Below are 25,949 nucleotides of genomic sequence, written 5' to 3'. Positions count from 1 at the left end.
GGAAGCAGCTGCAGCCATCTTGTCTCTCTGCTGGCCCCTGTGGCAGCCCCAGCCCTGGGGACACAGGGGCTCCAGGTCAGTTCAGGCAGACCAGTAGAGCCCATCCAGGGAATTGGGGGTGCAGCAAGTGTGGCCCGGGCCCACCTGACCCTCACCCATGTCTCCAGAAACTGATGGAATGGAAAGTCTGTTTGGGAGTGACCTTTCCACTCTCGACTGGCAGTCAGCTGGGGTCTGAGCTGAGAGGTGAGGACATCCAGGGCTGGGGGAGGGTGGCGGTAAGGCCAGGATGGGAGGTGCAGACTGGGAACCAGATCAGGGCAAGTCAAAAAGACACTGCAGTAAATAACTGGCTGCTGAGAGGACTTGAACTCCAGCATCCCCCATACTCACCTGAAAACCAGCACCCCCACCTCAGCCAATGCCACATCCTAGGCAGGGAGCTCTCTGCCCCTGGAGAGAGCCTCTCCACCTCAGACTTCCTCCCCTCCCCTACTGCGCAGTCTGTCCCCAGGGCCTTGAACTACTCTGGACTCATGGCCAACAACTCATCTCCCCCAAGAAAGGCTTCTGACCCCCCCACCCGGCCTTTCAGCCCTGACCATGACCCAGCTTATCCACAGCCCTGCTCCCCTCTGGGCCTCAGTCACCCTTCTATGAAATGATCTGACTAGATCAGAGCTTTTCAAACTATTTCAGGTGCCCCTTGAAAGGACAAACTGGTGGGGGGAGCTTCTCTGGGTGTGGGAACCTGGTCCTCACCCCCAAGCAACTTGGGACCACTCACGGTGAGCCCTAAAGACCCAGGTTGGTAGCCACTAACTGCGGGCCCTTCCATATCTGTGGCTCCAAAGGGATCTCTAGCCCTGGGAAACTGAGTCATGCTGCCTAGAGGAAAGGGCAGAAATTAAGCATGACTGGGGAGGCATTTGGTGGGGGGAAGGCTGTAGTTGAGGCTGGGAATCCTATCTGATGACCTCGAGGGGCCCTGCTCCCAAGCTAGGAAGTTTGGGGCTTCCTCCAGTAAGTGATGAGGAGAGTGTAAGGACAGGGGCAAGGCCGGGCATGACTGTGCATGAGTATACATGAGTGTGTGCGTGTGCAGGGCAGGAGGAGGGATGAGGGGGCCCAGCAGAAGTACTCCCCTCCCCAATCCCCATCCCACACCCCTCTGGTCAAGGGCAGAGCCCCTTTCCCCCCTGCCCCCCTCCAGTTCAAACGTTCCTTGGTGTCAGGCTGCTCACGATGTACAGATGGGGAAACTGAGGCCCAGGAAGGACAGAAGGGCCCACAGACGCTATCTGTAGTCTTTATCAGTCCTGGGGTGCCCAGGTGAGTCAGCTGCTGTCCCTGTGGCATCTAACCAGTAGCCAGACCTGCTCTCTCCTCTGTCCACACTAGGTCCCACTGGGGCAGGGTCACTGAAGCCTCCCCTACCCTCTCCCAGGCCTGGCCCCTCAGGTCCCTCAGGCCCCTCAGCCACACCCTGTCAGGGCACTCACTGTGGTATTTCCTGGTCTAGACAGGAAGGGAAGTTCTGCTTGCTGTGGAGGGTTCTTCCTGGGCTCCCAGGAGGCCCCTTAATCAGCGTGTCCAGTGGTGGACAGTGAGAAGAGGGACTGCCCAAGTGAGGGGGCGCTGAACAGTCACAGCAGACACCTCACAGTCCCCACCTCAGACCCTTCATGGCTCCAAGCTTCTTGCCCTAGCCTCCTACCCTACCCCCACCCCTCCAGTCGCATATGTCCCAGCTTCCGTTCCTCTCCCTGCCCAGGCACACGCAGTCACGCAGTCACCGTTGTTTCTCAAACACGAGACCCTGTTCCAGCCACCAGCCGTTTGCTTGTGCCATTCCCATGCCGGCAACGCCACTTTCTAGGCTTCTGGTCGGGCCCTTCCACCCTGACCAGCCCGTGTCACCTCCTCCTGGCAGTCTCCCAGGTTGAGTGAGGCCCCGCGGCCCTCCCACCGCAGCCCAGGCCAGATCCCGGGGTGCTGTCTCTGTGCTGACCCTAAATTCGGGTGACCGCAAGGAAGGGAGGAACACTGAGGGAAGAGGCCCAGGTCCAGAGGCCGGCTGTGGAAGAGCAGAAAGGGTGGCCCACCAGTACCCTGCCTAGTCTGAGGCCACGGGAGGTATCCCAGGTCCTGCCAGTGGAGGTAACAGGGGCCTGAGCCTGCCAACATCAGCCCCTGGCTCCCTTGGGTTGTCACCAGGTGAGAGCTCCAGCTCTGCCAAGCTACCCTTCATGCCTAGTTACCTGCCCTCTTGCCCCACATTGCTCTCCTCCTGGATGCTCAGCCTGAAGAGCTCCTCCTCTTTTCTCCATCCCTCTGCACGCTGCCAAGTTCCCTGCCCTGGCTCTGGCCTCCTGTTTCCAGCCCTCCTGCACCCCCTGCTGCCTGAGGGGCTCCCACCCCCAAAGGTGTTGCTCCTCCGGCCCCTGCCAGCCCGCTCCCTCTGGCCTCACATGTTCCTAAGGCTTGTGATGTCTCTCTGTCCTGCTTCACAGGCTGGCACTGCTTACCCTTCTGGAGAAGTTAGTCCAGCGGGCCCTGTTGCTCAGGGGTGGGGGCACCTGAGGGGCCTGCCTCAGAGAAAGCCAAATGTGTTGTCTTCCCCAGCTCCTGCAGTCTCCTTCTGGCCCTCCACTCCCAGGATCTGGACATCGCCTCCCCCTTCATCCCCTCCAATTCATGGCCCTGATGGCCTGTGCGACTGTCTGCTGTGGCTGTTGATCTCCCTGGTCTATGACACAGCCAGGCACAGTCACTGCCCCAGCAGGGGCAATGGAACTGAGGCTTCAAGTTCTAAACAGACCTCCATGGTCTTCCCTGTAGAGAGCTATGTGTCTGTGGGCCAGTGGGAGGCAGCAGAGCATTATGGAAAGGCCTGGCATGGGAGCCTTGTGCCCTTCTCCTTTTGCTGTGTGACTCTGTGCAGTGAGCGGCCTCTCTGAGCCTTAGTACCTCTGCTCGTGAAATGGTCTTGCTTGCTTGCATCTCCTTCACAAGGGTTATGTGTGCCTCTGGGAGGTAGGGCATGGTGAGTTTGAGGAGTCCTTCAAGGATGAGCAGATTTTAGTGGATCTATGGGTCCTCGGGCCATGGATGTTGGCAGACAGGAGTCTCTGGGGCTTGGGAGGGGTGGCAGGGCTGGAGAGTGGCCATGGCCTCATGAGGAGCGTGTGGCCTCACCACTTGTGACAAATCAGCAGGTGGGGCAGGGCCCTGAGCAGGACAGATTTAATCTTGTGTTAGGTGGGTGTCTCTGGGCCAGCCCTTCTCTCTGGGTCTCAGTTTCCCCAGTAGCTGAGGAAAGGCAGTGCTGCCTGGGCTCAGGCAGGAAGGGAAGAGCTCCCTCAGCTTCCTCCCCAGAGTCCAGACTACCTGTTTAGCCACATCTAGGAGAATTGGAAGGCCAACTGAGCTCCGGCCTGGGGGCCAGCCTTCCCTTACTCACTGAGTGAACTCATGGGAACCGCGAGCTCAGTTTTATTACCTGCCAAATAGGGCAAAACCTGGCCAGCCTCTCTCCCAGCTCATCCTTGGCTTGGGGACAGGTAGGGCCTCTGGACCCCTGGTAGTGCCCAAAGGACAGATTCCACTGGGTCCACCTGCCTTTGGCTCCCTGCAACACAGCCAAAGGCCCCTGTCCAGTCCCACCACAGGTATGTACCCATCAACCTGCACCACTCCCACAACCCCGTACATACACACAATCTCATAGTCAAGGAAAAGGGTGGTGTGTACACTCAACTGTGCCACATGGACCCATCTACTACTGAACCTCATGGCTGGGCCTCCATATTGCATAACTCTAGTGGCAGCCTTGTACATGGCACACATGTGCAGATCACATACCCATCCACAGGCACGTAGACTTACACACTGCTCCAGGGAATGCACACATATATGTTGGTGGCACCTGTGATTCTAGAGACACTGAGACTCACACTCACACACAGTCTTGTGCAGAATGCGCATGCACTTCCATGTACACCAGTGCCTTGATACACAAGCACATGCTCATGCACACACAGCTCTGACCCAGGCCCAGCTCAGCCCTGGAGCTATTCTGGGCTCGTCCTGGAGCCAATAAGGTCAGGGACAGCCAGCTCCCAGAGGGGCCAGGCGCTGCGTCAAAGGCCCAGGCTATCCAGCTACTGCCCCATCCCAGGCTGAGTTCATGATACCCTAGATCCCAGTCTGACTTTGTGACTGGGGAATTCCCACTCCCTACTCCCAACTTCCTCAGAGCTAAACCTTGAGCCCTGGGGCTTCGGGCTCCAAGAGAAAACTATCCACAGGGTCCCCTGGCCACCACCCACTGCCTTGCCCATAGCTTCCAACCCAGAGGCCTTGGAGGCTGGATCGGGTCCCTACAGGAAACCCACAGGAGCTAAAAATAGTACAGGAGGGACAAGCAGAGCTCTGCAGGCCAGCATTCATACCACCATGCGTGGAGGGGACGCTGTCTTGCAGGGAGGCGGGCTGCGGAGTTTAGGGATCCAGAGCTCCTCCACCCCGGACCTGATGGGCCCAACTAGGGGTGGGGTGCAGGAGGATATGGGGGCTTCATAAGCAGAAACGGTACTGGATGGTAGGCAGAACACTGGGAGAAGAAGACTGAATTGGAGGCCCCAGTTCCTGTATGACCTTAGGCAGGGCATAACCCCTCTCCCCTCTCTGGGCTTCAATTCCTCATGAGTAAACAGAGAAGAGGAAGAGTCACACCAAATGCTGAAAAGTCCTCAAAGATGGAAAACTCTTCAGTTTTCAGGATGTTCATCTGAACACGGTGTTTAATATTGGAGAATTGGAAACAGTGCAAATGTCCAACAATAGGGCATTGATTGAAAAAAGGTACTGTTGGGCTTTTATACAGTGTGATATTACACTGCCTTCAACAACAATAACAACAATAATCATAATGACTAGCATTTAATGAAGGCTTGTGATGTGCAGGCACCACGATGCTGGAATTATACCTGTTTTACAGATGAGGGACTGAAGCTCAGAGAGGTGAAGTAGCCAACTCGAGGGTTCACAGCTATCAGTATCATGTCCCAAAAGTCCTAATGCAGTTTTAAGATTTAATAACTTTAAAAGTTATAAAGTAAAAAGCTACAAATTTACAAGAAACATAATTTGAAAGTTTAATTATTTAAATTATCTTTATGCTAATCTAGTTTTGTGAATTTTGAATAACTTCAATTTTTTTCAGCCTATAAGGGATCTTCAAAAAGTTCATGGAAAGACTAATATTATCTTCTAACTCTATTTTTCCATGAATTCTATTTTGGAAGTACTCTTGTACTTTTGCCATCTTCAGAGGGCAAAGAACAAAATTTACTTTCAAGTGGTGTTTCTTATAAATCTGTAGCTTTATAATTTTGAGGTAATTAAAGCTTAAAACTGCAATAAGGCTTTCGGGACACCCTGTTATATATGTCTATGTCAGTTTGACTTCGAAGCCTCTGTGCGTGCATGTGTGTGAGGGGGACCTAGGGTGCTCGTACTGGGTAAAAAGCTCTGGGTTCAAAGGGTTATAAGAAACTGAATACAGCGAGGTCTCGGCTGTGTTCAAGAGCCTGCAAAATAGAACCCACATGGAGCAGTGGCCATCTCAAGGGACAATGGGGACACACATGATTGTATTCCCTTTCAGATTTCTTCACTGGGCTTGCTCTACTTCTTGATGGATGGAAAAGACGATGAACTTTATAGAGAAAAAGAACACCCCTCCCCTGGGCTGAGCTGCGAATGGGAGCCCTGTAAGCAGCAGAGGGCTGCCTGTCCTACTAAGCAGAGCCAGCACTCCACAGCTAGTCCACAGCATCCTCACCTCAGCTCCTGATGGGAGTCTTGCTCTCCCCATTCCATAGAAGAGGGAACAGGCAGAGAGGAGTAATAGTTTGCCCAACACTGCTGTCAGGCTCACTTAATCTAGCCCAGTCTGGCCTCTCTGACCCCATGTCCTGAGGGTGACCTCCCTGGCTGGTCAGTGTGGCTTTCCCTAGCCTGGCCTGTGACCAATTGCATGAGGAAGTGGGGGGCAAAGAGCTGGGTGAGTGATTTGGGCTTTCATGGAGTTCCTGTTTTCCTGGCCAGGGTTTGCCTAGGGAGGACAGGGTGGCCCAGCTCACCCAGCCCCAGACTTTGTTGAGGGTGTACTCAGTGGATCCCCTGGACCAGTCGCCCTTTGCCAGCAGCTCTCCCACCTTCCTGCCTGCCCCGTCATCTCCAGGCCCTGATGCTAACAGGTGGCTAACAGGTGTCTGCAGCTGGCCCTCTGCCCCCTGCTACAGCCTGCCTTGGTCCTTGCCCATCTGTGGCACCTCCAGGCCGGAGCCCCACGAGATTCTGGATCCATGGGGTCCCCAGTTCTGAGGGCAGGCCTTACTGGGGGTATCCAGGCCATGCCCCGCCTGGGCAGGTCTCCACTGGTGTCATTGGTGAGGAGAGATGCAGGGGTCCAACACCCGGCTGCTTTTCCTAGCGCTCAGCAGGCAGGAGATAAATAACGGAAGGAAAGAAGAAAAGGAGGAGGAAGGGGGTGGATCAGAGGAGTTCCCCCACTCCAGGCCTCCCCACTCCTCTTCCCAAGTCTTCAGCTCCCCCAGTCCAGGTCTCCACAGCCCCTCCACAGGATTGTCAAGGCTCAACAAAGGGAGCAGGACCAGAGTGCAGTATTGGCCACCTTCAGTGAGAGATTGGGGCCCTGGCTTACTAGACTGACATCAGAGTCAGCCAGGGTCAGAAAATGGTCCTGCAGCCCACCCTATCCTGTGGGGCAGAAGATGCTGGCTCCTTCAGGAACCTTCCATAGTACCAGCAGCCAGCAGCTCTGACCATACCACCCCTTGCTCCCCATCCCTGCTCTCCAGCTCTGGTGTCCAGGGCGACCAGAGCCGCCTCTGGGCAGGAAGCCAGACCAGAACACCCAGGACATCCCTGAACGCCTGTCACCATAGCAACCTGCTGGCTATGCCCCGCTTGTCCCCAAGTCCAGTCGGCTTTCAAATTCAGAATGTCAGAATGGGAAGGGCCTCCTAGATCAGCAAATTCCAGCCCCTCCCCTTGTCCCACATGTGGAACCTGAGGCCCGAGTGAGAAAGGGAGGGGCACCTGTTGATTAAGGACCTGACCCCACCCTGTCCTCCCTCCCACCACGTCCACCTCAGTGTCCCTGGTCGGGGGCGGGCGTTCCACCCGCAGTGATGGCGGGGCGGGCGGCACAGGAACCTGACACCGAGGATGAATAAATGATGCCCGCTCGCCTGCCAGAGCTCGCTGCCACCGAGCGCGGCGGGCCGGGGGCAGTCGCCGGGCAGCCCAGCCCGGGCCGCCCATTGCTCGGCTTCCCCGGCTGCAGGGAGCGGGCGCGGCGGGCGCGAAGATGGCGCGGCAGCGGCGAGGCGCGGGGCGGCTCTGGGCGCTGGGCGGCGCCGCGCTGGGAGTTTGCTTCGCGGGGGTCGCCGGGCAGCTGGTGGAGGTGAGGCGCGGCGGCGCGGCGGCGCGGCGGGGCTGGGGGGCGCCTCTCGGACCGGGAGCTGGCTTTCTCCCCTACTCTTGCCGTAGGAGACCCGGCCTAGTGGGGTGACACAGCCCTGGCCCAAGCGCCGCCAGGTTGTGCTGGAGACTCAGCCCCCATTCTTAGGGTCCCTGGTCTGATAGAAGAACACAGACCCTGATTTCAGAAACATTAGTCTGGTGGGGGAGACTTGCCCTGGTCTTAGGGATTCCCCATCTGACTGGGGACACAGCCCTGCCCAGTCTGATGGGAGACACTCAGCCCCAGTCCTCCAGTGGGGGAGGTGCACAGCCCTTGATTTCCTTGACCTCTAGTCTGATGGGGGAGATCCAGACCCTGCACTTAGGGTCTGTTGGAGGAAACGGCCTCTGCCTCCAGAGGTCCTCTAGGGACCCCTGTCTAATAGCGGAGACATAGCTTCATGAAGGCGGTGAGGGCATTGCAAGTTGGAGGATGGGGGCAGCAGGATGCAGGGCAGCCATATGGAGCACTAGGCCTGGGGTTGGGGGGTGGGCAGGGCAGTCCCCAGGGTCTGGGGAGTCTAACTCAGTCCTGGTGATAACAGGGAATTATAGGTTTCTGAGCACGGGTGAGTCATGATGCATTCTCATTTGGAAAGAGGAGAATTCTGATTTGGAAGGAAAGAGGGCACATAGTGGGAGAGCTGGGAGGAGCTCCTGAGATAGCCTGGGAGGAGGTGCAGAGGATGGCTGGGGCCAGGAAGGGCTGGAAGGGAAAAGGTGGGCACCATCTGCAGCCTCCCTGGCCCCCTCTGTACCCCACTCCTGCTGAGCCTGGAAGGGGAGCCAAATAGGAAGGGGGCAGACTAGACCTAGAATTCTGGAGCACGAGGCCACAGGGAGAAGGCCCAAGAACTACAGCCAGAGAGAAGGGGACAGGCTGGAGGCAGCAGGGAAACAGAAGTGCGAGAGGCAGTGAGAGATGCCCAGGGGAGCCCCCCAGGGGCAGGTGCTAGGGGACAGGATGGAATGGACAGGACCGAGTCATACCCGGAGGAAGGCCCAAGAACTACAGCCAGAGAGAAGGGGACAGGCTGGAGGCAGCAGGGAAACAGAAGTGAGAGATGCCCAGGGGAGCCCCCCAGGGGCAGGTGCTAGGGGACAGGATGGAATGGACAGGACCGAGTCATACCCGGAGGAGGGGGCGGGGAGTTCTGAGGGAACACAGCCCTGAACTGGAGGGTCTGAGGGGGACATCAGGACAGAGCCCTGCTACCCGATGCAGCCTTTCCCCACTGCTACTGACTAGGGGGCGTGACCAGGAAGCTGGGCTGGAGTCAGGTGTCAGCTCCAGTGTCCCTGTAAAGGGAGCCAGGCTGGCTTGAGCCCCATGGAGTGTACTTGGGCCCCTCACTGGCTGCCCTGAAGCCTTGGGTGTAGAAGCTGAGTAGGCCTGGTTTCAGGCAGAAGGCTGGAGACGGGGGTCAAGTTAGTTCTGAACCAAGGACTCTTCTCCCTGACCCCCTAGGAACTCATCTCCTTCCAGCCCATCATGGGAAATTGTACTAGCAGTCCCTTTGCCTGCCATCTGCCTACAGTCTGAGCAAGTCTAGCCCTTCCCTCCAGGGAAACACCGGAGACATTGGGCAGGGCGGGAGTCCATGTCACCACCTGCCCCTATCCTGCCGGCATCATCCTCCATCAGACTGTGCATTTCTGAAGGAGGTGGGGGCTTCCACACTTCAGCATTCAGACCCCAGCAGGGCCCACCATGAAGAGTTGTCTGGCTATTACTGGCTAGCCTCTACCCAAGACCTCCATCAGGAGTGAGAAAGCATGCCTGGCTTAAAGGCTGGAGCAAGAACGTGTAGGAAGTGAGCTCGCAGCTGCCGTGGCTCAGAATCTGAGAACTTTACACTGGCCCTTGGAGTCTTCCAATCATCCACCCCAGCTGGGCCAACACACTGGGCCTTAGAATTTGGGAACTCTGCCACTGCCAAGACCTTGACCCAATGCCACAGACATGTGCCTGACTTACATCTACATGTGCTCCAACCACACACATGCCCTGTGCTCATAAATGTGTACCCCACCCTACACACATGTGCCCTGTACCCATGAATGTGTGCCTGATGCCACGTGTGTCCACCACTACATACATGTGTCTGACTCCCCACACATGTGCCCTGTACATACGCACATGTGCCTGACCCCACACATGTTCCCCAAACCCAGGTACATGTGTCTGACCCACACATACATGCAGGAGTGTTGTTTTCTTGTCAATTTTACCATCAGGTTGGGTAGAAAGAGTCCCCAGAGACTCCTGGAACTACCCCACTCCAATCACAGATGGAAAAACTGAAGTCCAGAGGAAAGAAGACATCCACCCTAGTTAACCCTGGCAAGGCAAAAAGAGCCAGGAATCATGTATTGATCCCTGGCCCACAGATCCTCGGGGTTATGTGGGACAGGTCACTAATCCTCCCCGAGTGTCCCCAACCCATGCTGAAGGGTGGAGTTCATTAGATGAGGAAGTACCTGACTCATGGTAGGTACCAATCCATGTTTATGGACCCGGGTGGTGGCAGGGGGTGGGGGTGGGGGGATGGTTGAGCAATAGGTTGCCTTTCCTCCCAGAGAGCCAGAAGGGACTCCTCATGCCTGTATTTATTTGGTTAATCAGAGAACAAATATCACACAGGTGCCCCAGGGTCCTCTCTCCCTCTGAGCACTGACCCCACCCTCTCCCATCAACTAAACTTGGTGTCAGAGACAGGATCATACATGACTTCTGGTCAGGGACAAGTCTTGCTCCGATTCCAGAGGACAGGGCTATGTCCCCTTGAGACACAGAAGGCAGTTCCATGTCCCCTAGACATGAGGTTACCCTCATATTCTGGGTCAGGACTCTGTTCCCCTAGATACCCAGAGCAGGGCTGGACCCTCAGACCTGGGGCAGCACTGTGTCCCCTAGACCCTGGGGCACAGTCATGTCCCTTCAGCCCCCCGGACATGATCATGTCCTCTCACACCCCCCATGCAGGGTCATGTCCCCTCAGATGCCCAGGACAGGGTAATGTCCCACTGGGAAGGTGGGAAGTGGCTGGCTGTGCTCTGCTCAGGCTTGCTGCAGCCACACTTACATCTTTTGGCCTCCAGGTGTCACTACTGCCCTACAGACTATTTACAATATTTATCTAGTCCTGTCCTGTGAGTACTCCGGCCTAGCTTTCTGGTCAGAGTGACTCCCAATAGGGTGGGTGACTTTATGAGGCCACCTGCTGGGGTCCTGGCCAGGTGGCAGAGCCCTAGGACCCTGACTCCCAGCTCCACACCCCAGCCCCCACTGGAGAGACATGAAAGCAAAGCCAGTCCACCAGCGCAGCACAGGCCTGGCCTTGTCTCTGGCCTTGGTCCTGAGACCCCATCTGCCTGTGTGGGACCCAGGATTGGAGTGGGAGTGAGTGCCCAAAGGAGCCTTTAACCTAGCCAGGACAGGTTGTCCATGTTTTCTCTTCCCAGCCTTGGTTTCCCCAAGCATCGACCATCCTTCCGCTCCAAGTCACTGGCTCTGTGGTCTGGGGCTCTGCTCAGTTCTCTTGTTCTAAATCAGGAACTGCCCAAGGTCTAGGGTATTCATTGTGAATGTCTAAGATGCTTGATTTTAGGAGATTCTGAAATGCTTGGGCCAAATCCATGCTGAGACCTGGGCCTCTCTTGGCCTGGTCCCAGCCCCTGGCTTCTGCCTGGCTCACTTCCTTCTCTCCTGACCCACAGCCCAGCACGGCCCCACCCAAGCCCAAGCCACCCCCGCTGACCAAGGAGACAGTGGTATTCTGGGACATGCGCCTGTGGCACGTGGTGGGCATCTTTTCGCTCTTCGTGTTGTCTATCAGTGAGTAGCTGCTCCCTGCCCTTTCTGCCACACCACAGTGGGAGCACTGCACCCCCTCAGCACCCCCGACCCCACCCAGCACCACCCCCACAGGCTCAGAGCAGCAATTCCGAGCAGTGTAAGCAGGCCAGGAGACCGCAGGAAGCCCATCATGGTTTCTGGCACCTCCCGATCCACACAAAGTCCCTGTGGAGGGCTGACAGACCAGTGGTGACCCGAAGTATTTTGCCGGACCCAGGGAGGCAGCCACACAGCAATTACAGTAATTACAGGGAACTCCACTGAACCGAGGAGAGGACGTGTCATTTTTCCCTATGGCTGGCTTCTTCATGCTTTTCCTGCAGTTTGGCCAGCTTAAAGGACCCACACCCAAGGGGCCCCAACAAGGCCACCCTCCACCAGAGGCTCCCCAGACGCCTAGCAGATGTGGCTCCCAGGCTTTGAACCCTGCTTTGTCAAATACCATTTCCCAGGAATGACTCACACCCGTCTCAATTAAAAGCAGGAGACCCATTCCTCTCCTGGGGTCTGGGAGCTTCTTCATGCAAAGTCGCAGCAGAATCAGGCTTGGCATGCTCCTCTCCACCCTCCTCCCAGAATGGGGGTCTGGAGTTAGGGAAGGGGGGCAGAAAGTCACATGAAATGCAGGCCAGGTGGGGAGGTTGCCATGGCACAAAACAGAGTCTGACAGAGTTTCCCATGAGGTAAAAATATAGTATCTGGGTGCAGGCAGCAAAGGGAGAGAAACCCACTCCCCCTGCAAAGGCTTCAGAGAGGAGTCCTCTGAGCTGCAGGCCAGTGGGAGGATGGGTGGGGTTTTGCCAGGCAAGACTGCTTGAAAAGCATTCCAGGCAGAGGGAATGGTATGAGCAGAGGCTGGGAGGAAATGTGGCCTCCACACAAGGTCTCAGATAACCCCTATCGGGCATTCACTGAACACTAAAGCTGAGTTTAAGTTCTAGCTGGAGCTGTCCCTGGATGAGGTACCACGGAGGGCAGAGTGGCCCACAGAGGGCCCTCCAGATGTGAGGGGCTCCAAGAATACTTGACATCTGATTTGCATGTGCTTCTCCTGGCACCAGAAGTGCCCTCCCAAGAGAAAATATCTGCATGCCCCCCACACACACCCTATGAGCAAGAGGCTGCATTTTGTTCACAGCTGAGGCTGAGAACCAGCCAGACATCTTAGAGGAGGCCCAAAGGACAGACAGGTGTGCCTGCAGCCTCAGCCCAGGTGTCCAGAGAGAGAGACAACCCATAGCACAAAGAGACAGGGTTGGGGGAGCTATCTGCCCTGCAGGAGTCACAGGAGATGTTTAGGGAGCAACTCTGGGGCACCCCAGGGAGCAGGAGAAAGAGGCCTGGGGCCTCAAGACATACAACATCCTCTCTGGGGCTCTGCTTAGCCCCAAGGATGGAGGTGCCTGGGGCCACCTGAAAAAAGTTGCACAGTGTGAAATCCGAAGAGGCACTTAGACACCAACCACGGAGACCTTCTCCTACCCCTAATCCCAACATCCTCTCTGGGGCTCTGCTTAGCCCCAAGGATGGAGGTGCCTGGGGCCACCTGAAAAAGTTGCACAGTGTGAAATCCGAAGAGGCACTTAGACACCAACCACGGAGACCTTCTCCTACCCCTAATCCCGTTTCCTCGAAAGGGTAAGGGTTATCCCCAAGGCCCCTGAGCAGCAGGTCAGCACATGTTACCTTCCATTGCACAGCTCTGGAGAGTGGGAATTAATACAGCCCCATCTCTCCTGGACAGTAAACATTTTTCCTGCTTTTAGGCCTGCTTGGGCCTAGGTGGTGCAGCTGTTAGTGGAGCACCAACCCCAGAACCCTGCAAGGAGGGGGCTGAGGCTCTATGGGGTGCCTCTGGGGATCTGCTTGAGCCCTGGGGACTTGTATCCCAAGCCTGTACCGGGGCCCTGGAACTCAATCCAAAGCACTTTGTTTTTCCCCTTCTTTAAGACAAGCAACCGGGCAGGCTAGGTGGGGCAGTAAAATAAGGAGCAGTGTTTGAGCCCTGCTCTGGCTGCCAATAGCCCACTGAGCTCCCTTTGAAGCCCAAGCCCCCCAGGGCCTGGGAACAGCCTGCATGGAGCCTAACCATGGTCCCAAGGAGGTGCCCGGTGGGGTGGCTAGAAGAAGTGGCCCAAGCCAGTAAGGTCGAGGTGGGGGACTAACCTTGGGTCTCTAGAGAAGACCAGAACCCAGCTCTTTGGATAACAAAGGCCTGCTGTCTGCTCAGGTCTATCCCCTCACAGTGGTGTAGTCAGACCTACTGCTGGGTCCCTCATGCAGCACCCACCACCCCCACCCCAATGTGTGCCTGGATGCTCTTGGCTCCCTAATCCATTCATTCAGGAGTCCAGTTCTGTTCCCAGCAGCAAGAACCATCTCATTCATTCATTCACTCTTTTCGTTCATTCTGTGAGCCTGGATGAGATCCAGTAGGACCACAATATTTGGCTAAAGGGACACTGACTTGGTTGCACAAGATGACCCCAAAGGTTGCGTCAGCCCAGGCTACATAGGTCTGAACCATCTTCCCCAAAATAGGCCTGGCTTGTCCTGCCTGGGCCCTTCTGCCCCCAGGAGTCTGCCAGGAAGTTATGTCTGATCATCTGATTTATAATAGGAACCAGCTCTATCCCCTCCCCTGGGGCTGGAGCCAAGGTGGTCAGGCTGTGGGGGCCTTAAAAAAATAAACTCAGTCCAGCCAGGTCCTGGCAGCCCTGCCCTGCCCTACCCATCACTAGACAGGACAGTTCCATGCCCCGGCCCAACTGGCGTGGGTGCAGCTGCCCTCGGCCGGAAAACCGCTCCTAGAATAACTCAGTCTGAGGGGAACGCCCCAGGGCAGGATCTGTGCCCTCTCCCCAGCTCCCTCCCCACCCAGGAGGAACGAAGGCTTATCCTCAGGGAAGGAGTCCGAGGCAGCTCTGGCCCAGCTCTCAAAGACCTGGGGAGGAAAAACTAGAATGCACTGGAATGCAACTAGAATGCACTATAGCCTGGGTTGGAAGCACAGGATGGTCTCTAGGAAACTATGGCTTAGTCACAACACAGCCCTCTGCCTTACCCCCCACTAGTTCCTAGTCTAGTCAGAAAGCCCCTCAGGACCAAGACCGGCTACATAATTTACAAGGCCAGTGCAAAATGAAAATATGAGGCTCCTTGTTCAAAAGCTATTAAGAATTTTACAGGAGGGGCTGACCTGTAGCTCACTCGGGAGAGTGAGGCGCTGATAAAACCAAGGCCATGGGTTCGGATCCCATATAGGGATGGCCGGTTAGCTGACAACACCAAGTCAAGGGTTAAGATCCCCTTACCGGTCATCTTTAAAAAAAAAAAAAAAAAAAAGAATTTTACAGGACAGCATTAAATCAGGCACAATACCCTTCTAAACGTGGGGCCTGCGCAGCTGCATGAAGTCAGCCCTGCTCAGGAAAGCCACCTTGGAAACCTTAGGGCCCACAGGGGTTTTGTAAGATGATGAGCCTCCTGCTGGAGTCCCTTGGGTAAGACACACATAGGCGGATGGAGGCAGGCCTGAAGTTTGGGTGCCATACCTGGGGTACCTGAGGCCCAGCCCTGCCAGGCCTGCTCTGCCCTCCCTACAGTTATCACCCTGTGCTGTGTCTTCAATTGTCGCGTGCCACGGACCCGGAAGGAGATCGAAGCCCGGTACCTGCAGCGAAAGGCAGCCAAGATGTACACGGACAAGTTGGAGACTGTGCCGCCTCTCAATGAACTCACAGAAATCCCCGGAGGTGAGTAGCCCTGCCCAGCCCCAGCTGACGCTGCTGAGCCGGCCAGTTCCTCAGTGCTGCTGCCTGGACTCTCCCTTCTCCTACCCTCCACTTGCAGCAGGTGCAGGGAGGGGACCCGGCCCTGTCCCAGGAGACCGGAGCATGGAAATTGGTCAGAGTGAGGCAAGTAGAACAAGGAGTCTATTCTCCAGTGGGAGAGCTTTGGAAGGAGGAAGTAAAGGACAGGATGTGGGGGGCTTGGGACCCTTCCCCCTGAGGCTGCTGGGCCCAGGACCTTGTCTCACCACTATCACACAGCCTCTCTCCCCTACCCCACAGAGGATAAGAAGAAGAAGAAGAAGGACAGCGTGGACACGGTGGCCATCAAGGTAGAGGAGGAGGAGAAGAACAAAGCCAAGAAGAAAGGAGAGAAGTGAGGGGCGCATCCTGGAGGTGGCGCTGGGGCTGGCAGGCTCTGGAGCTCAAGCCCTGGCCAGGATCCAGGCATCTTGGACTCGAACTCATACATGGACCACAGAGGCTGTGGTCAGAGGGGGAAGCTGAGGCCCATGGCCACGTCTTCACAGCCCATCAGGGTCGAGGACAAGACTACACCAGGTGTCCTGCCTTCCAGCTTGGACTTTGCTCCTTTCTCCCCATCCATGTGAGCACCTTCCTCAGCAAAGGTGGTCTGGGGCCACTGTCTCTCTGCAGATGCAGAGTGGCCTCACACTGCTCTCCCCACCCAGGATGCCTCTGTCCCACCCTTTCTGCAAGGGACAGCAGTGGCTATGGAGTAACAAGATGTGGGGTTCCTTCTGGAAGGGGATGGCTGAGCTGAATGGGTTGGGGTGTGAGGCCACACCTAGACTGGCCATGAAGAGGGAGAGAGGATTGCTGACTCAGCCAGGTGGCAGCCCTGATGGCAAGGAGACTGCTCCAAGCCTGGCAGGGGTTCTGGCCCAGGGGAGTGAGTAGAGATGGTCCCAGAAGCAGGAGAACCCCCAGCCCAGCAGACACCAAGCTCAAGGCCATGGGACCCACTTGTCTCACACACTGTGACGCTGTGATGAACCTGAGGCTGCTAGGAGGCCCAGCATGAGGCCCAGGGGCTCAGAGGGCAGGAGGGCAGGGGGCTGAGGCCAGTGGGCTGGTGGGAGCAGGGAAGAAAGCTAGGGCTTGGACCCTCTCTTGGGAATCAGGGAATGTTTGAGAAGTCAAGGAGACCCACAGGCTGTTCTGGTGGCCCTTTCTATGCCCAGCTATAGCAGGAGGTCTCAGGGCATAGGGGGTTACAGCAGAGCACAAACGGCCTCCTAACAGCACAAAGCTTCCTCTTCTACCACTTTCCACTCCTGGCACCTAAAAGAAGCATCTCTGCCCAAACATCCCTGGGGGCTGAATCCTCAGGGAGGGGAGGTGCGCAGAGGGGCTTCCCGATGGCAACTGGAGACTCGACTCGGGAGACACAGAGATTTCTGAGCTGGGGCGCTGCTGGAAAGCAGACTGCAGAGATTTTTAAATAAAGCTGAGTGCCTTCTCAGACCTGCACATAAACCGCCTCCTGAGATGACCTCAGGATGCTCTTCCTGGAGCATCTCCGTCGTAAGTGGAGGGTGACACAGCTGGCTCAGGCCAGCTGCAGTTCCCCGACCCTCTGAATCTTCTTCCAGCCCAAATTAAGATGAGACAGAGGAAGAAATGGTGGCTAAGAGGCGGAGGGGCAGCTGCAGCTCCAGGGCCACCTCCGAGGCAGGCATCAAGGCTCTGCCGGACGCTAGGTTGATGCGACTCCCATGTACTCCACCCCCTGGCTTTCAATAGGCCTTTGATGGTCTGAGCCTGGTGCTGGGGACACAGAAGAGTCAAACCTGGCTCCTGACATGGACCTGATCACCATCATGATCATCATGCAAGGAGAGTAATCCAGGCTGACATGAGGAAGGAGTATGACGTGGGGTCTTGGGGGCAGTGAGGGAACAGAGGCTGCAGAAGGGCCACCGCTGGAGCTACCAGATGGGAGCAGCAGGCTGTTCTCTGCTGTTGAAGAAGGCTATGGGCTTCTTGTGTAGCATTGGCAAAGGTCATTCTACCCATATGGACCAGAACCCTCCTATGTGGCTGGCAGCAGAAGTCCAGAGGGGCAGGACACTCAAGGTCACATACAGCAGCAATTGGTGTGGCCTGAGGGAGGTCCAGAGCTGGGCTCTATCTTCCCTACCGCTTACTTGGGGCCTTCACTAGCCCTTTATGGGCAGATATGGCTGCTGATGGTAGCTCCAGGTAGGGGGCAGAGCTAGAAGGTCACAGTTCACTATGGCTCTTTGGGGCAGTGAAAGGGTGTGGTCTAACCACTGCTCAGAAGGCAGCCAAAGTGGAGGAGAGCCCAATTCCCTCTAAAGTATCACAGAAAGAATTCACTCACCTCCCAGCTCAGACAGAGCTGCACCCTCACCCCAGCTTCCAGCTGTCCTGGCAGCCCCAGCGTCAACCTGGCAGTACGTTCTAGGCCCTCCATTATCTGATCCCAATATCACCCCTTCACGCTCCCTCCACCTTCCACAAGCCACCCCAAACCTTTGAATGGAGTAGACAGATCCCAAGGGTCTCTGCGCTTCTCAGTATAAACTGCCTGGAGTCCCCCAGCCCACCCCTATCTTGTTCACTTGTTTCCCACTAGAGCAGGCTCAGGGAGCGAGGGGCCTCCGAGGCCCGGGAAGAAGGAGGCATGGGAAAGAGAAGTGTTTAATTGAGCACCACGTCTCTCCCTGCCTTGCAGGGCCATGAGAGCTGCACCTGCAGCATTCTGGGCACACAGTGCGAGGAGGGGCCTGGGTGTGGGAGGACACACCCAGGGACAGCACACAGCATGTCAGGGTGCAGCAAGGAGACTGAGGGGCAGTGGTAGTGCCAGGAGCAGGGTCCTGGATGGGGCCAGCAGGGCCAGGGGCTGCCCGTTGCGGCGGTCCCGAATCCAATGCTGGTAGGAAGAGACACGTAGGTAGATGGGTGGGGCCTCGCTCTGGTTGCAGCCTGCGCCCCAGCTCACCATTCCTACCAGGTACCACACGCCCTCCGAAGGGCAGACCAACGGCTCACCAGTTATCTCCTGCAGGGAGGGGTGGGGGAGTAAAAAGGGTCAGGGAGGCCAGGCAAGGCCTGAGGGAGATGTGACCCAGCTTAGGAACAAGCAGGATGCCCTCCCATCAGGTCCTCTCCACAGCACCCCAGTGTCAACACAGGTGAGAGGTACTTCAGACCCAGGACTCTTCCTCAGAGGACTTCATCCCCCACCCAGTACCCACCCTTTATCTCCCCACCATCGCCCTCCCCTCTCTCACCTACAACCTCCATCCCCACTCCCAGCCACATCTCCTTCCCCCATCCTCCAACCCCATCTCCCCTCTCCCATCTCCCTATGTCCCCCCCATCATCCCTGCCCATCCCTTTACCCACTTATCCCCTCCCCCTCCCCACACCCTTTCCCCACTCTTGGCCAGGTGCCCTTGGAGGTGGCAAGCAAGGGGAGAGCGCTCACATAGCAGAAGTGTTCTCTGTTGGTGTCCTCTGCACAAATCATCTGGGAGTTGATGATCCGAACCACAGAGGGGATTCTAGAGAACTTGTGGTAGAGGCTGTCACACTCCTTGTTGTTCAGGATGGTGACTTCCTTCTCCTGAATGGTCCGGAACTGGGGCCACTCACCTGTAGGACAGGGCCCCGCTCAGGCATGGCGCATCGCTGCTGCCCACAGCCAGCCGCCTCATCTCCATCCTCTCTGCTCTTCCCCACTCCCCTAGCCTCTTCCACTTGCTACACAGCGGCCATGGAGATCTCCAGGCACAGCCTGCCCACTGCTCTAGCTGGCACCTCAAGGGCCCTTGATACAGAGACCGTGCAGCAGGCGGCGCCCATGATCTGGCCTTGCTGGACCTGGTCTTGCTTCCCGCAGAGTCCAGCCCATTAAGTCCCCTTAACACCCCCTCCATCCCCACCTCAGCATCTTGGCTTTAGCCATTCTCTCTATCCCAAATGCCTGCCTAGCCTCTGTCCAAATCCCTCCTTTTCTTCAGTCCTTCCGAAGGCCTCTTCCCCCACTCGCTTTCCCGGACCCCATCTGTGGAAGTGTTGAAACACTTCTCCCAGACCCCACTGGAGGCTCCGCTTCCTCCTCTCCCCACCTCCACCAGTGTGTCTCTGTCCCTGGCCTGAGCTTGAGGAGACAGGAGGCTTCTGACCATTCCCAGCCACTCCCCAGACAGGCACAGCAAGGATGACAAAGTCACCCCTCACCTCCTCCCACTGGGGCTGTAGCCCCTGATGGCTGTCTTGGAATAAGGTGGCTCCTTGAGGCCACAGAGGACAGCAGTTCTCTTATAGGTTGGGGCTCCCTGAAAGGAATGGACATTCCAGAGTCCATCAGGAAATGGCCTTGTCTCTCTAGGCCTTGCTTCTGAATTGCAATGACAAGAGATTGAGAGCCACTGAGGGGAGGGGGGTACCTTGGGCGGACTCTGAGTGACCCCAACCTCCAGGTGCAGACTGCCCCTGGCCAGCCATGTGTGGTCTTCTGGGGAGCACTTTACAGACAGAGAATCCTGTATGTCACCTCCGATGTGCTGCATCACTTGGGGATGCCCTGAGATTGAGTGTGGACTGCCAGATGTTACTCTGTGCCTTCTCTGTCTTCAAAGAAGTTCTGCTTACATGCCCTGGACTAGGCCTGTGGGCTCAAAGGCAATAAGGGCCCTGAGGCCCAAGTGACCAGGAGGTGTTCACCGCTGAGACCCTCAAGAGAAGAAGACTTCAGAGATGACAGCCCAACAGGAAGGTCCCTGGAAAGGTGCCTAAGAAATGTCCGCCTGTGGTGCACCCCAGCCTGCACCCAGCTCCTCTTTCACACCATGCCCTGATCTGGGGAGGCTCTGACTCACCGTCAACTTTGGGAAGTCCCCAGCCCGTCACAGTGCAGAGTGAGCTGTCCTTCAGCACATAGTCCAGGCCAGGCAGGCAGACGGGCCAGACATACTTGTTGTAGCTGAGCACCCACTCGAGCTTGAGGAGGCCAATGTTGTTGGCGCGGCCAACCCAGGACCAATATCGCCGGGACCGGTACCTGCTGTTCACTATGACCTGGAGCACCGGGATGTCAGAGGTAGTCTGCGTCATCTGGTCAATCCATGGGCTCCCCACCCTCACTGAATAGAGAACGTCACTCCTGGGGAACCATGAGGGAAGTCTGCAGTCAGCTCCAGGCACCAACCCAGCCTCCTGCCCCTGCTTTTCACCTAAATGTTGCTTCTGAGCAAATCCAGGCAGGCCACCTATCTGCATCAAGCCCCCTGAGCCTCCTTCTCACAGCAGATGGGAGTAGGGCCCTGCGCACACAGTGTGGTCCAGTCTTCACAATAAGCCTTCATTTTATGAAGGGGGAAACTGAGGCTCAGAAAAGCCTAGTTACCCACTCAGGGCTATACAGATAGGAAGTGGTGGAGCTTGGATGTGGATCCAGTTTTCCCTGGTTCCAACCACTGGAATCTTGCCAGCACCCCATGCTGTCCCTGGCAGGTGGCACAGGCCCGATGGAACCAGCCTGCCTGGCTGTCTAGCTGCCTCTCCTAGCCTACCCCTTGGGGCTTCTATGTTGGCCCTTAGGCCTGGAACACACTTCTCCACTGGTCAGCCCTCAAGCCACTCCCCTAGCCCCAGAACATCAGTATAACCACTCTTTTGTCCCAACACTGACCAGACTCCCCTGTGAACACCTATCTGCCTGTTTGTCTCCCCCACCAATCTGAAAGGAGTGATTCATCCCCTCTGCCTCCAGTGCCTAGGCCAGCTTCTGGCTCAAAGGAGTGTAAGACTGTTGACTGAAGGAAGGGAGGAAGGAGTAAGAGGGATTACCGGGGATGGAAATAATGAACTAGGACCTTCCTCCTGTGGCAAGGAGCAGGAGGCCAGACAGATAGCATCCAAACCTCCATTCCCTATCTGTGGAATGACTGCACACAACTAAGGGGCAGGTGAGGGGAACCAGGGATGGGTACACTCAAAAGACTGACCCCCAGGAAGGAATTTGCAGGACTCAGCCCCCACCTGCTTGGGGCCAGAGTGAGGCTGGGGCTGTGACTGTGGGATTCCAGAGGGGGCACAGCTGGTAGACTAGCCGAGCGAGGTGACTGGGCCCTCAATGGCTCCAAACACCTCTCTGCCCTCCCCACTTGGGCCCCAACTCACTGGGTCAGGCAGTGGGCCACGGTCAGCACCCACCGTGAGGCAATGATGGTGCCCGCACAGATATGTGTGCCATTGGCCCGCACACTGGCCATCCACGGCCACCGCCGAGCCATGGCCTCTGGGTCCCTGAGGGTGGGGTCCTGCTCGTAGGAGTAGCCACAGGCTGAGGAGGAAGGCAAGAGCTTGATGAGGGATGGGCCCTTCCAGCCACACCCCATGGCACCTGCCATGCCCCTCCTCTCGCCTCAGCCTAACCTCCCACCTTTCCAGCCTTTTCCACTCATCACCGCGGAATGGGGCTGTCCACAAGTGGGCTGGTTTCCAGCCTTGGAAGCACCTCAGCACTGCCCGGGAATCCCTCCCCATTCCCAGAGCCCAAGCCCTAGAGCATCCGCAGCCACCTGGGCCCCTTGTCCCACCCAGCACCCTCGGCTCCAGCCAGGCCCTTCACAAACTTGTCCCATCCCCCCTACTGTGGCCAAGGCAGACCCTTCTCCCTTCTCTGGGAACCTCCCTCCTGGGATTCAGTGAGAAAAAGATAGACAACCTAACAGAAAAATGGGCAATGTGTACAAACAGGTACATCCTGAGGAGGAAGCCCCAGCAGCAAATGAGCACAGAAGCTGCTCAGCCCTGTTAGTCCTCAGGGAAGCACAGACTTAAATCACAGCGAGGCTCTGGTCGCTGGGAGTGTCAATTGCTGCAGCCACTTTGGAAAATAGATCTTTAGACTGAAAATGCAAAATCCAACATCCCAGTAGTCCGACTCCTAGAGTTTTCCAAATGGATTAGTGGATTGTGAAACCAATGTAAGTGGACCATAACCAGCCTTTTAAAAGCTCAGCCCTGTTAGTCCTCAGGGAAGCACAGACTTAAATCACAGCGAGGCTCTGGTCGCTGCGAGTGTCAATTGCTGCAGCCACTTTGGAAAATAGATCTTTAGACTGAAAATGCAAAATCCAACATCCCAGCAGTCCGACTCCTAGAGTTTTCCAAATGGATTAGTGGATTGTGAAACCAATGTAAGTGGACCATAACCAGCCTTTTAAAGGGATAACAGGAAAGAGAATATCAGCACGCACAGCACAGAGTACTGCTAGGTCCTGTTTGTAAGACTTTCTGTGGCAGTTCAATTATACACGCTAAGTCCCAGGATAATAAGTATTTCTTATGTGGGCCTCAGTTAAACATGCTTGAAAGCCACTGCTTAAGAGAATGTCTTACGCATGTGCCCTGAAGAGGCTCACACAGCCCACCCTGAAAGCTGTACTGGAGAGCTCCAAGGTCCCTGGCTGGGAGCCTGAGTTGGGACAGGCCAAGGCAGAGCCTGGAGCAGGAGAAGAGACCACCTACCCCCTGCCCCACAGCCAGCTCAGGGAGGTGAGAACTTGCAGCCAGGCCCAGGCTCCTCTGACTTTCCTGCCTCCTCCCTATAAAGACAAGACCCCCCATGGTCTGGTCCTCCAGGCAGGACCAGGGCCTGGCCCACAATACCGTGCTCAGTAAACACTTGTAGAAGGAAGGTCTCTTCTACTCCCACGTCTCTCCACCCCTTCCTCCCATCCCTTCTGCCCCCAGAGATTAAAGGTCCTTAAGACTCCTCTGACACCCTCCTTGCCCAGTCCACAGTACTCACAGGGTAAGAAATCATTAGAAACAGGGGACTCCAACTGGATGGTGGAAGTCAGCGCCTGGACAGTAGGGGCCTGCCGGGGAAGGCGAGGCCCACCCGAGGGAGAGGTGGCCTTGGGAGTGCAGGGGACTCCTGGGTCTGCCGGGGCTGCCGTGGACAGCGCCCCCTGGGCTCCGCCCACGCCCAAGCAACCTGGAGAAGGACGCAGAGCAGTTGAGAGGGGGACAGGCGCGGGCCTCAGTGGAGGAGGGGTGCGGTGGGGCTCACCCTCGGCTCTCAGCAGCAGCAGCAGCAGCAAGAGAGGGGCGCAGGCGTGGGAGTGGCCAGACGTCTGGGGCTCCTGGGGGCCCTGTCCACAGGCCCGTGTCCAGCACCATGGCGCCATCCTGGGACAGCAGTGAGTGCGCTGCGGAGCTCTTGTCTCGACGGCGCCCCCCTTTGGATGCCCGCCGTGTCCTCTAGTGTGGGGGGTGCGGGGCGAGGGGCTGGAGGCGGGAGGATGCTCCGGGCTCGGCCCGCGCGAGCGCCCCCCAGGGGCCACCCGTCACGTTGCTCCTGGTGTCTGCACCGGAGGGTGCCCCTAGCGACTGGCCTCCCGCATGCCTCCCGGGCTGGTGTCCTCTGCCGCTGACCGCCCTGTTTCGGCCACACCTCCGCCGTCCTTGGCGCCTCCTCTCTCACTCTTCTTGACCAAGCAGTTTCCTGGAGTCGCTCAACCTAACCTCTGCTGGTTCTTGGGCCTCCTCAAGTCTGCGGCCCATTGCTCTGGACTGGCTGCCACCCCTCCTGTAGTGAGATGAAGACTAAACCGCTGGGGCTGGCATCCCGGATCTCCAAGTGACCTCACCTCCTGTCTGGTAATGGCAGTGTCACTTTGCCCCAGGGCACTGACATTAAGCAGATTAACATGTTTTAAATAACAATTTTTAAAGACTGCATCATTTTAAGCAAACGTTCCTCCCCCCACCCCACCGCTCTCCCATTCAACAAACGTCCCTTGCTTCACAGACCCATCTGCTTTGGGAAAATGACACAGGCAAAATGTCCTTACACAGAGAAAGCATGTAACCATCTGGCCGTTGTGGAAGAAGGTCGCTTTGTATGTTGGGATTTGGGGGACATTTTGATGATTCATTGACACAAATGGATAATACATTTAAGAGGCAGTGTGGGGGAATCCTAGGAGAAGCTTTGGTTCAAAGCCCTTGGAGTACCCTACATGTATGTATAATAAAAAATAATAATAATATTTTTTAAAAGCCCCTTGGAAAATTATAGCTTAATAAAAGAACAGGTGAAAGTTAAATCGAACCAGGACATTCTAACATTTGTCAGGGTCTGGGTCTTGGAAGAGGCACTCAAACTGGCCATTCAGTGTTCTAGTCTCTGAAAAGACTAGCATGCATTGCCCTTTGGTGCCCCAAGGGACCAGGGTGGGTAGCCACTCTGAACCTGAGGCCCACCAGGTCTGACAGGAGGGGCAAGGCTCTGTCCTCAGTCTGGCCAGCTGGAGCCAGCCTTCCTCACTCTCTTAGAGTCTGATGGAGGTCAATGAGGCAGCTCAGGAGCTCACAGTAAAGTCACACACATTCATCCTCTAAGCAGGCACTCCTGCTGCCCCCACACCCCCACCCCTGCCAGGGAGGGAGTACGGACGGGTCAGGTTCTGCAGACCCTCAGGAAGATATGAGGTGCTGGCAGAGGCCTGTGGGTTCGGGAACACGGTCCACATGTGAGTGTGTGATCTGGCCATTGTGAGTTTCTTGGAAAGAGGCCAACACTTGCAGGAAGACCTGAGGGAAAGTGTTTTTCAGATACCTAGCAGAGGGCCATGAGGACCTGGGGGATTGCTGGAATGCTGGGATGACTGAGCAGGGACTGCAACCCCGTATTTGGTGGAAGACTAAACTGCAGCAAGAAAGGGGAACAATCTCCCAAGGAGGTCACACAACAAGCACAAGACAGACATGGGGTAAGACTATCAAGGAAGGCTCATCTTGAGAGGACAGCCAGGACTGTTGGTGGTGAGGGAGGTTCTGAAGGGCTCCAACCAAAGTCAAGAGAAAAGATGATGACTTCAGTGGCTCAGAATTCAAGAGCATCTCTTTCATTGAACAACCAAAAAAACAGTGGCTCTGGAACCCTCCCCCAAGGTCACTGCCCTGATGTCCTGTGCAAACTATAGTCTCCACTTCTCCTGAGGGCAAAACAGAGGGGAGGGAGAAGCAACCTTCAGGATTGACCACCCTAGACACAAAGCTCACAGGAGCCACAGAGAGCCCAAGGAGACTAGCAGAATGTAGGCAGTGAGGAAGACTGGGCTCAGGAAGGCAGGGTCAGCCCTACTGATGAACCTCACGTCTGCAACCCGTGTCTTGATCCACTGGGTGAAGTAAGAGGTGCTGGTGTAGATGGTCGGGTACTGGCGCCGGCCACAGCCAAAGCCCCAGCTCACCACTCCCATCTGAATCCAGGTCTTGTTCACTTGGCAGACAAGGGAGCTGCCAGAGTTAGCCTGCAGAGGAGAGGAAGGGAAGCATAAGGATGGCCGCAGGAGGGCCTCCTCAGAATGAGCTGTATTAGGCCTGTGCTGTCCTCAAGAACAAGACATGGCCATGAACTTGTTCGTGACACGTAAGCTCTGCACCGAGGCCCAAGCTTGGGACATGCTGGCCTCTCTCTTCATTCTGCTAACTCTCTGCCCATAACTCCCTGGTTCCCTCCTCTGCCTTCTCCCTAAATCCTGGTGGGCCTCCAAGGTATTGCCATTGACCTTTGTCTTTCCTACAATCCTGCTTGCAGAGTGAGCTGTTTGAAGTGCAAACCAGCCTCCCTCTTTTTGTGCAAAAATGGGTGCATGGGGCCGGCCCGGTGGTGCACTGCTACAGTGCGCCGCTTGGGAGCGCGGTGGCGCTCCCGCCGAGGGTTC

General features: G+C 56.5%; 3 protein-coding genes across 3 annotated transcripts in view; 1 reads left to right on the top strand and 2 right to left on the bottom strand.

Annotated features, from left to right (window-relative positions):
* Positions 1-7,402: 7,402 nt before the first annotated feature.
* TMIE (transmembrane inner ear) lies at positions 7,403-15,587 on the top strand. Its single transcript, XM_008573654.1, has 4 exons — positions 7,403-7,498; positions 11,278-11,395; positions 15,022-15,171; positions 15,490-15,587. The coding sequence occupies exons 1-4, from the start codon at positions 7,403-7,405 to the stop codon at positions 15,585-15,587; spliced, it is 462 nt and encodes a 153-aa protein (XP_008571876.1).
* A 2,312-nt stretch (positions 15,588-17,899) lies between these two features.
* Positions 17,900-23,405, bottom strand: PRSS50 (protease, serine, 50). Its single transcript, XM_008573658.1, has 6 exons — positions 23,288-23,405; positions 23,015-23,212; positions 21,388-21,550; positions 20,085-20,368; positions 18,689-18,855; positions 17,900-18,259 (listed from the first exon to the last, which is right to left on the bottom strand). Exons 1-6 carry the CDS (start codon positions 23,403-23,405, stop codon positions 18,023-18,025), a joined length of 1,167 nt encoding a protein of 388 aa, XP_008571880.1. The 3' UTR covers positions 17,900-18,022.
* A 1,875-nt stretch (positions 23,406-25,280) lies between these two features.
* The window catches only part of PRSS46 (protease, serine, 46), a 22,965-nt gene continuing 22,296 nt past the window's right edge, over positions 25,281-25,949 (bottom strand). Inside the window, exon 5 of the mRNA XM_008573653.1 lies at positions 25,281-25,535. Coding sequence (XP_008571875.1) covers positions 25,281-25,535 — 255 coding nt within the window. The remainder of the gene's footprint in view (positions 25,536-25,949) is intronic.

The sequence above is a fragment of the Galeopterus variegatus genome, unplaced genomic scaffold (genome assembly GCF_000696425.1).
Source record: "Galeopterus variegatus unplaced genomic scaffold, G_variegatus-3.0.2 Scaffold947, whole genome shotgun sequence".
NCBI classification, from domain to species: domain Eukaryota; kingdom Metazoa; phylum Chordata; class Mammalia; order Dermoptera; family Cynocephalidae; genus Galeopterus; species Galeopterus variegatus.
This window is presented reverse-complemented; position numbering and strand designations above follow the sequence as displayed.

Bases quoted from the DNA above. Each gene is read 5' to 3' on its own strand.
- TMIE (XM_008573654.1), top strand. From the start codon at position 7,403: ATGGCGCGGCAGCGGCGAGGCGCGGGGCGGCTCTGGGCGCTGGGCGGC. The intron at 11,396-15,021 runs GTGAGTAGCTGC...CCCTCCCTACAG, and splicing joins GCTCTTCGTGTTGTCTATCA to TTATCACCCTGTGCTGTGTC. The intron at 15,172-15,489 runs GTGAGTAGCCCT...CCTACCCCACAG, and splicing joins ACTCACAGAAATCCCCGGAG to AGGATAAGAAGAAGAAGAAG.
- PRSS50 (XM_008573658.1), bottom strand. From the start codon at position 23,405: ATGGCGCCATGGTGCTGGACACGGGCCTGTGGACAGGGCCCCCAGGAG. The intron at 23,213-23,287 runs GTGAGCCCCACC...GTCCTTCTCCAG, and splicing joins GCTGCTGCTGAGAGCCGAGG to GTTGCTTGGGCGTGGGCGGA. The intron at 21,551-23,014 runs GTGGACTGGGCA...CTTCCTCCTCAG, and splicing joins TTTCTTACCCTGTGAGTACT to CCTGTGGCTACTCCTACGAG.